The 13,180-nt window shown below is 40.3% G+C and overlaps 1 protein-coding gene and 1 long non-coding RNA gene across 14 annotated transcripts in view; one reads left to right on the top strand and one right to left on the bottom strand.

Annotated features, from left to right (window-relative positions):
- Window positions 1-1,485: 1,485 nt before the first annotated feature.
- On the top strand, window positions 1,486-12,789 carry LOC145542092 (uncharacterized). The gene is made up of 5 exons (XR_014079577.1): window positions 1,486-3,317; window positions 4,248-4,305; window positions 7,793-7,903; window positions 8,261-8,372; window positions 11,744-12,789. It is a non-coding gene; the product is annotated as an uncharacterized LOC145542092 (long non-coding RNA).
- Window positions 3,841-13,180, bottom strand: part of SLC6A4 (solute carrier family 6 member 4) — a 34,432-nt gene continuing 25,092 nt past the window's right edge. For all 13 annotated transcript variants that reach the window (XR_014079576.1, XM_081580201.1, XM_081580208.1 and 10 more), the window contains 2 exons: window positions 10,440-10,607; window positions 3,841-6,103 (listed from right to left, as the gene is read on the bottom strand). Coding sequence is in view for 12 of the 13 variants with exons in the window: in XM_081580201.1 (XP_081436327.1) it covers window positions 6,029-6,103; window positions 10,440-10,607 (243 nt within the window). In the remaining variant the exon portion in view is untranslated. The remainder of the gene's footprint in view (window positions 6,104-10,439; window positions 10,608-13,180) is intronic.

Below are 13,180 nucleotides of genomic sequence, written 5' to 3'. Positions count from 1 at the left end.
GAAGGGAATGGCTACCCACTCCAATATTCTGGCCTGGAGAATTCCATGGACTGAATAGTCCACGGGGTCTCAGAGTTGGATACGACTGAGCAACTTCCACTTTCATGCAAATAATCTTTGGCTTGCAATCAGAAAATCTAGGTATGAGGCCTGTTCTGGAACTTTCCAGCTGTGTGAATCTGGGCAGATCAGTTAATCACTCTGTGCCTCACGCTCCTTATCTACAAAACTGGGGAAATGACATCCATCACATAGTTCTGATGATCAAATGAGATGATATTTGTGAAAGTCGCCTCAGTCGTGTCCGATTCTTTGCCACCCCACACCTTTAGCACACCAGGTTCCTCTGTCCACAGAATTCTCCAGGCAAAAATACTGTAGTAGGTTGCCATTTCCTTTTCCAGGGAATCTTCCCAACCCAGGGATTGAACCCGGGTCTCCTGTATTGTGGGTAGATTCTTTACCATCTGAGCCACCAGGGAAGCCTGATATCTGTGAAAGTACATTATAAACTGAAGCTCTACACAGATTATAATAATTCATTTTGCTCTACTGAAATTTAATATCTCTAATTCTAGGTACTTTTGATGCTAAGTATTTGCAGATCACATGCAGTGATGTTTTGGGGGATGTTTTGACAATATACAGTTAAGATTTTTCTTTTAACCTTAAGAGTTTGGAAGGGATTTTTGTTTCATTCTGTTTTTTCTTTTTGAGACAGTCTGTTCATCATGATGTTAAGAGTTACTACAGTAGTAGTTAACAACAAAAGGCATTTACTGATGTCTTAAAATATAATTTGGAACATCTATGACTAAATGGCCTAAATGAGTACATGGGCATTTTATGCATCTTAAAGAGGGGACTCTTTATTTTGTATAAATAAAACAGGTTTAATTCTGTCACTGAAGTTTAAAAATAAATGTTTCATGTAAAAAATAACATTGGACAATTTCATATAACCACAGTTGACAGGTGAATGGTAGAAAATATTTATTAGTTATAAATAATGTGGAAGAAGAAACTAAAGATGAGGAAAATGAAGTACCATTTATATAATTCAGTTAACTGTATATAGTCCAGAATTTGAAGCACCCCATTGATACATTTGGGGCTTCCCTCATGGCTCAGTTGGTAAAGAATCTGCAATTCAGGAGACCCGGGTTTGATCCCTGGGTTGGGGAGAGCCCCTGGAGGAAGGCATGGCAACCCACTCCAGTATTCTAGAGAATTCCCAAGGACAGAGGAGCCTGGCAGGCTACATTCCATGGCGTCGCAAGAGTTGGACATGACTTAGTGACTAAATCACTACCATTGAATGTTCAACACAAAGTATCCTGAGAATTTTTTTTTTTTTTTGGTAATCAGATCATATTTAAATGCTACTGGAGAAATAACTGCAAATTCTTATTTTACATAAGTCCCTAATTTAATCCTTTAAACTTGGCATTTTTCATGTATCAAGTTTTAAGATAAGGTATACTTCTAATATTAGAGTTCGAATAAGAATCAAGTAGCTTTTTAAAAAAATTAGCAAATATTCTTGTTTATGGAAATTTAGGTATTTGGGGCTTCCAAATGGTGGCTCAGATGGTAAAGAATCTGCCTGCAATGTGAGAGACCTGGGTTTGATCCCTGGGTTAGGAAGGTCCCCTGGAGAGGGGAACAGCTACCCACTCCAGTATTCTGGCTTGGAGAATCCCACGGGCAGAGGAGCCTGGCGGGCTTCAGTCCACGGGAGTGCAAAGAGTTGGACACAACTTTCATTCATTCCTTTATTTTCAACATTTCTCTGAGATTTTTTTGATGTTTGTCACTTTCACTCCAGGCATTTTAAGCCTAAAGATGGGCTAGCTCCTCTTTCCTAAATATTTGTTGTTTGAACTGTCAGTGTTTACGATTTGTTAGAAATAGATTATCTACTATAATTGGAGTCTTCATTTGTAGAACTGAAGGACTGAAATCACCTATTCTCTCTCCTAAATGATAAGGTTCTTAGTTTAGCAGACATAAAACTTTTTTCTGATGATGTGCTCCACCAGTGCACGCTGGTTCCAAAGTAGATTTGGCCAGTGAAGATAATCTGTCTTTGATGAGGAAATAAAAACTTGATTGGTGATAGAGCAGTTTGGTATGGATATTATGAGGTATTGGTAAGAGAAATACAAACTTAAATTTCAATTGAAATATATTGTGAATCATTAAAAAAAGATTTCTGTTTTGATACACCTAATGTAGAAACAGTACTGAATGGATTCCAACTATATGTTACACAAGCAAAGGCATACTTAAGATTCCATCTTTTCCATTGTAGTAAATGCCTATTAAAAAACTGAGAGGAGTATTGTCATTCTAGGAGAGGAAATGTTTCTTTAGAAATTTCTAGATCCCAGGAAGAGTAGAGAAAGGAACTAGGTTGGTTTCTGCTTCTGATGTAGTTATCTGAACTTTAAAACATTGTTCCGTCGTTGAAATTTAGAGACAATTAACCAATGAGGGGGAAAGATGATAGTATAAAAATAACAAAAAAATGTTTAGAGCTTTTGAAATAGTCCTTCCATGGAACTAAACAAGACACATTTTAATAAATATCATTGACTTATCTGTGATATTGAAGAAAAAAATTCAGAATGTTTCACCAGGTAAGCTTTCTATAGTAGAGGGATATTCCTTGTCTTTTTTTTTTTTTTTTCAATATTTGGATTTATAAATTTCAGTTTCCAGCATACTTTGCAAGCACTTTCTAAATTCACCTTCCTAATTTAGAGCCTTTTGTGTAACTCTCCTAGTGTTTTTACGTAATGGGTGAGCTCCATGATGACTAAAGTATACAACTTCCTACTTTGCATAGGACTATTTTATTTGCAGAGAAGGAAATGGCAACCTACTCCAGTATTCTTGCCTGGAGAATCCCATGGACAGAGGAGCCTGGTGGGCTGCTGTCCGTGGGGTCGCACAGAGTCGGACACTACTGAAGCGACTTGGTATGCATGCATGCATTTTGTTCTCGTTGCTTTATGGTGATGACAGGTTGTAATAGTCTCTTTGAGGGATCTACTGCTCTTCCCAACTGTGACAAAAAGAGAAAATGCCTTCTGAATACTGCCTTGTTTTAATGATATCTTAAGCACCAGGTGTTGATTTAGAGCCAAAAGACATGCTACGAAAGGAACCAGGCATGGATTGTACCATTGGATAGCTAAGGATTGTCTTAAGATGGGTAAGAACAGCACAGTTAAGCTGCTGCATTCCGTGGTTTTAAGCTTTGGTTCGACAGTGGCCTCCAAATCAACTGTACAACAGATAGAACATACCAGGTCAGTCTTGACTACTTTTCAGAGAGAACATGGTTCTAATCCTAGGAGAATAATCTCCCTTTTACGGAGATTTGGGGTGGATGAGTTAAATGGAACTTTGTACTTAAAAGTTTGGTATTGGTGGCACCAAATTAACAAGCTGCATAAAAAGAGGGAATGGTGAGAGAGTGACTAATCTCACAGAATCATTTTGCCTTAGAGATTATTTGATTTGATTGTCATGATTTTGGAGCTAATACATTGACTGGGTGGGTTTGTAAGGGTCTTTGCTTCCATCCCCGGATGGGGCAGCCAGGGCAGTGAATTTAGGTTACAAGTCATGCATTCCACACAACAAATGGAATAAGTTTTAAATGGGTTTCAAGTTTTTTGGAATGGAGATAAATTCTTGGGACTCCATTACATATCAACATATAGGAACAATCTCAGTCAACTGAATTGCCCTCCATTCTTTTGTTGTGTCTTGTTTGTTCCTTGGCTATTTCTTACTAATAAATTACAGAACAGAAATTAACTTCAGCACTTAACAATTCATTCCATTTTTATTTTTTACTTTTATGTAAATGCTACATTAGATGCAAAAGGTCTTTAAAAGATTATTTTAAAGTTGGTCTACCAACTTAAGTTTTCCTTAAAAAATATTCAGAGTAGTATTGATAAATAGGAATCAAGTAAATGCAGACTATATTGAAGAGAGATTTTGGATTTTTTTTTTAAAGTCTAGTGACATTTGAAAATTTTCAAAACACCTGTATAACACCTGGCTTGACAAAACTCTTTGTTTGAAAAAGTGCTGTTTAAAAAATGGTATCTTTGAAAAATGCATAAGCGTGTGTGAGGGGGAGAATCCATATAAAGCAAGTTCTTAAAATTTGCAAAGCTATTTACCACCGAATACACTGCCACTTATATTAACCTCTCTCCTTTCAGCACCCTAGAAGGCAAAGAGAATGGACATAAGGTAGCAAGAAGGAAAGAAAAAGATAAGGTATGTCACTAAGAGTCATTTTAAATCCCCCTCCTCTTTTCCTCTGATAATTTGGGAAATTTCTCAGCAGCTGACTTCTATAGGGAAAATAACCCCACTGGGGAAAGTAGGGCATCAGAAATAGGATGTAGTGGAATACAGGAAGATGGCTGGGGAATATTGTGGGGGAAAGGAAGCCAAGGGAGAAAGATCTATAACTGGATGAAATTAGGCCTCTACTATAGGGATCTTCTTTCTGTAAGGTTGTTAGATTGAATTAGATTCATATAGAGGACTGATGTGATATGGGGCCAGAAGATTGAGTCCTTTTATCATTGACTAGGCTTTACTGCCTTTAAGATTTGGTTAAGGAAATGTCACTACAAGGTAAAATTTGCTTCTCTACCTATGCATCTGAGTGTCCCAAGCCACTGAAGTCACATTTACTAGATCTGTATTAAGGGTTTTATGTGGCATGAACATCATTAACTTAAGTGTCCCTTTGCCAATCAGCCTTATTTAGACTCAATCTTGAAAATTATCTGGAGGGCCCACTATCCTGATAGCCACCCAGGAAAAGTCAAGGAGTTGGGAAGGAGGTTCAAGGAGTTGGGAGGAGGTTCACTTACCAGACTCTGTTAATTACTTTTGGATTGAGGATGACCTTGGTTTAGGTCAGGGTGTCAGACCTCTGCACCCTGTGAGAATTAGATTTATCTACTCTTCACAAAGCAAAATAACCTTAGTGGTCAGACTCAGTCATTTGAAGTAGACAGCTTAAGCCAGATAGCCAACTGAACACTGAAGATGCATTTATCAATATTCATCTTCAGAGTAGTTCACAGCTAAGCTACAGTGACTAATGAAATAGGCCAGATTAGCCTGTGGACTGTTACCCTATATGTTTAGTAGAGAGAGACAGGAAGATGGCAGTGAAGTGCAGCAAATACTAAAGGCCAGCCCATAGAGGAAAGCATATGGGCTAAAGCAGTGTCCTTGGAAAAGGAATAGGTGGCAGAGCCTGTCGTCGTCATATACCCTTCAAATAATAACATACATACAAATTTCAGTAGGTGGAATTTGTTAATGTAAAAAAAAACTAGAGTAAATTCATATAGTTTGTAGTGGGTAAGGGTACACTGGAACAGTTGTACACACAGACACACATGCTCACACATACACATTATTTTTCAGTTTAGCTTCTTACATCTTCCTCTCCTGACTCCACAGCAGCACAGAGGTTACGGGGTTCTAATAGACTCCAGCTATAGGATTCTCTGCTACTCAGAAAACATGGCTAGCAAGAGAGTATCCCTGTTTTTTCGTACATGGTTTATGCAGTCATGAACAGTTGAAATCTTTGGAAGCAAACGATATTAGATACTGATGATCGTAAGAAGGACTGACACAGGAGACTTTTCAGGGACTTGATCCTAAACTAATCCTAATGACAACATGGTGGTTTTCATCACCTCCACACACAGCCTCACACATTCAAAGCAGTCCACTTTAGCTGCATCACAGAGTCTAACGTGGTAACATGTCCCGGAGATTTCACACGAAGTGACTGGAGGCCGAAAGAATCTGGGCACTGTAGTCTTTTGAGACTGTGTCTTTATGAAGAAGGCCCTTCCATTGATAGGCTTCGCCGGAAATTCATTGACTTAGAGGGAGAAGGCGAGGTGTGACTTGTCAGGACTGGAGGAAGAGGTTATTGGGAAGCCATCTTCCTTTTGTTGATGTTTTACACAGCATTCAAGCGGATGTCCCCACAGGGAATTTCTGTTGGTGTTTCTGGGGTGATCCCTTTAATAATACGCTGTTAGGAAGAAGATATGATACATATAAATATTCTTGTAATTTAACGCTTAAAGTTTTTTTAACATTAATATTAAAGGTTAAATAGCATTTAAATGGTGGTTAATGGTAAATTGGAATAGTTTTATTGACTTTTATTAAGAAAGGAATCCTGGGGCTTCCCTGGCAGTCCAGTGGTGAAGACTGCGCTTTCACTGCAGGGGGTGCAGGTTTGATTCCTGGTCGGGGAAGTTCTGCATGCCATGAGGTGCAGCCAAAGAAAGAAATTTAAAAAAGAAAGGAATCCGTAATTTGTTTGTTCTCAAATATGGGTAGAAATGCCATATAAAGGAACTATATAAAAGCATCTGTAAACTAAAAAGTCACTTTAACACTAACAGGAGAAAATGATGACCCTTGAATAGAACCACTGCTCGCCCATAACATGCCTTTGATGATCTGGAAAGGACATCCATTTCTCTGGGCAGAGGAGGCTGCATGTGGCCCAGAGGGCTTGGGGAGCAGAATGAACACTGGATTCTGGTTCCCCCCACCTCAGTCAGACTCCTTGTGCCCTGAATACATATTACAGGCACAGTGCATAGTGCCATCAGTCATTGTAACAGCCAAGATGTTACTGCCTTAATGAATTCACCTGTAGTTAGTTCATACAAGGGTGCAAATTATTACATAATTTTAAAAGATGTGCCGATTCAAATCATTCCTAAAGCAATCTCACTTTGACATAGTATTCATTACAGGGAAAAGACAGAATTTTTATCATAGAAATAGCTGAGGTGCACAGAAGCTTTGGGACAGATCTGAAATATGCTTGGGTTTGGGTATGAAATCTACAGCCTGCCTTGTAAAACTTAGCATCAGGGTGACATGAAGCAGCTCAGAGATGTGGGGAGCACTGCAGAGGTTTAGGAAAGAAAATACTCAGTTGCTTAGTAAAATCTTTGATGGCCAAAAGTCTGAACCTATGGTGAGCAAAGCAAAATTGGATCCGAAGTATATTTTGATTTATTGATTTTAGGTGAAGCTCTGCTACTTGTCCTTTTTATTTTGGATTGAAAAAGTATGTAGTCCCCTTTAATCTTTTTTATTTCTTGGTTCTGGGAGTTAATTCTTAAGGAGCAGGGCCTATGGAATTTTAAAAGTTCCCATTCCCATAGGTAATGAAATTCACAAAATTGTACATGTTGCGTTCCTGATGACCTTAACAAAACCTCACCCTGGGAATCCATTTAAAAAGAAGTTATTACAGTGCTCGTCAGCTACCCAGACATGTCTAGTTATAGAAAGCAAATTTTCACAAACCATTCTTTCCCAAAGATGAATCTGTAACCCATAACTATTAAAGGAGAATTAGGCCTTGCTAATTGAGAACTGGACACATCACTCTAACTAGTCTTCAGTGAGGCTATGCTGTGCAGAGAGAGAAGAGCAGTCAGGTGTATGGCAGAGGCAAGACCCACAGTGAAAAGCACAAAAGGTTTTGTGCTCTAACCTCTACTTGCCCATTCTGCTGCTCATCTCCCAAAAGGCCAGGTCCACTTATTTCCCATATTTGGACAGCATTCCAGTTGCCAGACTACTATTGCTCTCAAAATTTGCCAGTCCCTGGCCTTCCGCAAGGTGATCATGCAACAATGGATCACTGTTACCATCTTCATGATTGCTTACTTATTAGGGACCATATTCCCAGTGTCTTTCTGCAGGTCACTAAGGGCTTCTCTGACAGTCACCTAATCCAGCTGATGACTCCAACCTTGAGACCTCCAGATTGCAGATGCTCATGACAGGCTCTAAATTTCAGGTGAGCAGGTGGTGACTTACTCCACAAACTCCAGCCTTGTCTATGGTTAGGGCCCAGAAGAGTTAAGAAATTTACTTTCTCTTAGTCTCTTTTTTGTTTTTAACCATACGAAAATGTCATATGAGTTCTCTCTCCCTCATACATAGAATGTTACACACCATAAAGTCTGGTATTCACAAAGAAATTAATAGTCCCTTGGGGTGCTTGGCAAAAACATGCTTTATTTCTCTCAGAAACTAAGCATGCATATAGGCATGTTAAGGCTTTTCAGAAGTCCTGTTGTAAAGAGACCTATTTAACTTTGCCTTAATCCAGCATCCTGCAAAATTATTTGACCATGTAACATTTCCCCAGCAGTAACACTTAATTGATATCCCATGGAACTACAGCTCCTTACAACACACTTTGGAAATGTTAATCCAGTTCAGTGAGCATATTTTAAAGATGAAGAAACTAAGGCCCAGAGAAGGTAAGTGACTTGCCATAGTCTTTTCCCTCCCAGGCCCCCTTGACTGGCTGTATTGTGATGCTTCCTAACCCACTGTTTCCCATCTGGTGGCCTGTGCCAAACATGGCCCTGCAGTCAACCTTAACCTCTACTACTAACGGATCTGAGCTCTCTTAATTGTACACCTTTGGGTAGCATTTCCTTGTGGCCAATAGGAATTTGCAAGAAAGATGACCAAGACTTGAGATATAGTCTGTGACCAAAGAATACTGAAATTTATTGACCTGAATTCCCAACCCTGACCTTGGCCTCTGGGTTTGAGTCAATAGGGTCAGTGGGCTGTCCTGACTACCATAAAGGACAGCTTGAAAGAGCAAACAGTGACTCTGGCCTGAGCATGTATTTCAGACAACACCAGAATCCATGGCCCTTTGGGAGAAATGAGGTTGTAATAGGGCTCTTCTGGGTGTAGGAAACTAGTAACTCCTTGCAGAGTTCTGTTCACCTAGAATTCAGTTTTTCTATTTGGAAAACAGAAACAATCTCAGTTCTCAGAAAAGAGATGCTACTTAATTGCCTCAGGCTCTCTTGCTTCATGTTTCTTGTGAAATGTTTTAGGAAGATGAGTGTGATAAACTCATATTTGAGTTTTGCTTCTAAGAGCCCACAGACTAGCCCAGCTCTGATCTCAGGTTGTTAGAGAGCACAGTCCCTCTAGCTTTCCCCCAAATACCACTTTTCACCTTTGAGCTCACCTCTGACAAAAGCACCCACCCACAGACTTCTGTAAGCAGCCACTTCTTCAGGCTCTCCTGCCACAGTAGCCTCGCTGTGGCATGAAACACAATCAAGCAAGTGACGACCCAGCATTTTCAATTTTGCTAACATTGCTGGGAATCCTGGTGGCCTGAACTACTAACTCTGACAGCACAGGATGAAAAGTGACAACTCATCTCCCTAACCTCTAGAGCCAATTTCTACATCCACAAACCATTAGTACCCTGAGGACACAAAAGAGAAGCTGCAGCTAAAAGTGAAAGAGCATTGGACCAAAAACCAGAAGCCCTGGATTCTGAGCCTCCCTGAACTGTGTGTCCCTATACAAGTCACTGAAATAAGGAAACTGTGAGCAGCATTATTCCCAGATTCAGTATCTTCGCTAAGGATAACTGCCCATCTACCTCACAAAGTATTTTGATAACAAAGTAAGATAATCTACATAAAGATACTTTAATATATATACAATCTTGTACAAATTATAAGGTTCTGTTATTGAAATTTTTACAGCACACTATTCATTTAGTGACACGAATCTTGCTATAATGGCAGCTTTTTTTTTTCCCACTCCAGTAACTTAAGCTAAAACTATGATATTATTGGGCTTCCCTAATAGCTCAGATGGTAAAGCATCCACTTGCAATGCAGGAGGCCTGGGTTTGATCCCTGGGTCGGGAAGATACCCTGGAGAAGGAAATGGCAACCCTCTCCAGTATTCCTGCCTGGAGAATTCCATGGACAGAGGAGCCTGGTGGGCTACAGTCCATGGGGTCTCAAAAAGTCAGACACGACTGAGCGACTAACACACACGCACATAATATTGTTGTAACATCCTTATTTAGTGATGATTTTTGAAACAGCCCTTATCACATTGCTGTTAGAAAAGTAACCACAGACATTTTCCACCATACTCTGCTTAAGTGGATTTACTTTAAATCCACCTAAATCAAATTTGTGTTATTGCTCTAGACACCACTGATCTGATGTCTGTGCTCAATGGAATGCAGGAGGCAAAGTAGTTTTCTAATATGTTTAGAATGCTATATACCAGGCTGTGCGCTGTGGCACATCCAAACAACAGCTCACTCATTCACCTTCATACTTGAGGCTTATGGGAGATGCCTTAAGATGACAGTGGCAGCTATCAGAAGCTACATAATAATGTAGGTATATGATTATATAAGGCTGAGAGCCTCTTGGTGAATCCTTGTGGTGGACTTCTATCCTTTGAATAGAGCATAAGAAGAGAACCCTCTTCTTCCCAGTTACCAATCTACACACAAAAGCACACACACACTAACTAGCACATACCTCCTTAAGTGTCCCTGGAGTGACAATCAGCCGATAAGTTATATATGTGGGGATGCAGACGAAAGATGAGGTTCCTATGCAGTAACCCAGGATGATGCTCCACTGAGGATAATCATACTGGAAAAGTCGTAGCTGTGGTGGGCTCATCAAAAAACTGCAGATGATGAACTAAAACAGAAATTTCAAGAAACATTAAAAAATTTTTGCAACACCCACACAGAGACAGTCCTGATACCACAGAAAGTGAAGTGAAAGTCACTCAGTTGTGTCCAACTCTTTGCAACCCCATGGACTGTATAGGCCAGAATTCACTAGGCCAGAATACTGGAGTGGGTAGCCTTTCCCTTCTCCAGGGGACCTTCCCAACCCAGGGATCGAACCCAGGTCTCCCACACTGCAGGTGGATTCCTTACCTGCTGAGCCACTGGCAAAGCCACCAATGCTAAAGGGAAGATAATTTCAGAAAATTGCCTAAGGGTGAGATATCCTAGATTGATCTCTGACACAAGTCAGTAATTTCTGTGCCTCAACTGCAAACAAGGAAGGGCTTATCTTGATTTTCCTCCCCAACCTCCACCTCAACCCCTACAAAAGGGATGCCAAGGCCTCAGAGAGTTATTGAGGGGAGATAAAAGGAGAAGAGACTGGCATCCATCAGGCATATTTCAGGCCCCAGTTTGTCGGATGGTGGAGGAATAAACCGGGCAACCTCTCCACGGCTCCTGCCAGTCCTAGAGCTTCCTCTCTCTCTCTCTCTGCTTTGTTTTTATTTATTTCCCCCTGCATTTCTCTGCTGATTGTTTTTGGTGAGATGGAAGGCACCTTCGTTCAGGAGACATAATAAGGTTCTCAAGACCTGGAGAGGATGCAGACTCCTAAGTACCCGTTTCTTCTCTCCCCTCTCTTTATATTAACCCCAAGCTAAGGACTAGGGTTTCAACAAGGATGGCTCTGCCACAAGGCATCTTGACAACAAATACCTGCCTGTCACCGGCCCGTGTAATGAAAGGAATAATGGAAGGAAACAGCAGCTTAATACATTTTTTACTTGAAAATTCAGTGAAGATTTCAACCAAGAAAAATTTTACGCTGCTCTCCCAACACTCAGTTTATGAGTTTTCTTATTTCAGTTTGTTTTCCAGAGAGAGCGTAAATGCCAGTTTTTGCCTAGTAACTGCTGTGCCGAAATCGTTATTGCTCTTGATTTAATTTTATCTTATTATTTCATAGTCATAAAGAAGACAGTAATGTAAATTATTTGTGTGGTTAAATGTCTATTTTTATCTTTTTTTCTTTGTCCTCAGGTAATAAAAATGGGAAACTATTAAACACACATCCATCTTCAGCACAGTACTATCCTAAGTCCAGGAAGAAGCTTTCAAAACGAGCCTGGCCTTTGCAAACCTTTCTCTAGACAGGCTCTCCTCAGCCCCAGACCTGGCTACTAAGGAAGGTGATATTGGAACAGGGAAAGGTAGGGTCTGGTCAGGAGCCATGTCTGTTGTAACTCGTCTCATCTTGGTGTCAGGTGTGTGGAACCTCACGCAGTCCAGGGAGGCTGCAAGCTCTCACTGTGGCCACTAAGTATTGCTCCAGACACCCCCACCTCCTCTTGCTCATATTCGATCTTTTCTTTTTCATAACTTGGCTTCAATGAAAAAGAATATTTTAAGTAAGCTACTCATTGTTTACCTAAAGCAGCCTTAAAAAGCCCAGAGCAAGGGATCTGTTAAGTAAACCCAGAAGTGGAGGACAGATTTGCCTCCTCTTAATTGTGCCCTGAAGCACCTTTAGAAGAAGTGAGTATAGTGAACATCCCAGGAATTGTAAGTCACATGCCTGAACCCAGATCTGTACCTGGATTTTGCTGGGCACAGAAACTCATTGATTGTAGCCCAAGTGTTCACCCAGTTTGCCAGACAACCACAGAAATGAAAATACCAAAAGCCTGGGTCCAGGTCTAGAGTAAGGCATATGAGGTATTCACCTTGGATACAAACAGCATTTAAGGGGGTGCCAAAATTCAGTAATCAAGAAATAATATTTTAGTGCAATACTTTAAAAAGACACGCTTGATAGGACCAGATTAGGGTGAGTGAGGTGAGACATGCCAAGTATATGGTCAGATCTTGTGTTTATTTAAAATGCTGGAATTTGTTCATCAGTAATTTTTTTTGCATTGGTTTTGATTTTTTTTAAAATATTGCATAAAAACAGTATTTATTGGGACTTCCCTGGCTGTCCAGTAAGACTGTGCTTCCACTGCAGGGCACCTGGGTTCAATCCTTTTTTCAGGGAACTAACGATCCCGCATGCTGCTTGGTGTGGTCAAAAAAAAAAAAAAATAGTATTTATCTTGACTACTAGGACTTACTGTGCTGCTCGTGAAGGATGTGACAGGTGTCCTAGTAATTCTGTATTCATTTCCTTAAAGATGACCCCTGCCGAAGTTCTTTAGGCATAGATCTTGAGTCAAATGTAGAATTCATTTATTGTCAAATGAGAGTGCTCAGCTCTAAGGGTTGCCTGTTTGCCCAAAGATGGATAAGCGGCCTGCTAACATCCCAAGTGTGCTCTGAGGTAGCCTGGGGTAAAGTGACTCCGTGCACATCAGCAGAGATTACTCGCACTCCTTTCATTTATCTGTAACTCAATTTAGGGTGGAAGGAGCTTTTTGATCTTCTAGAGCCAGAGACTGTCCTTCAGTCCAGCTTATTAGGATACCTGGGCCATCCATTTCC

The sequence above is a fragment of the Giraffa tippelskirchi genome, chromosome 3 (genome assembly GCF_054371585.1).
Source record: "Giraffa tippelskirchi isolate mGirTip1 chromosome 3, T2T-mGirTip1v1.2.pri, whole genome shotgun sequence".
In the NCBI taxonomy this organism is placed as follows: Eukaryota; Metazoa; Chordata; class Mammalia; order Artiodactyla; family Giraffidae; genus Giraffa; species Giraffa tippelskirchi.
Note: the sequence above shows the minus strand (reverse complement) of the source record. Positions and strands in the feature narration are given on the sequence as shown.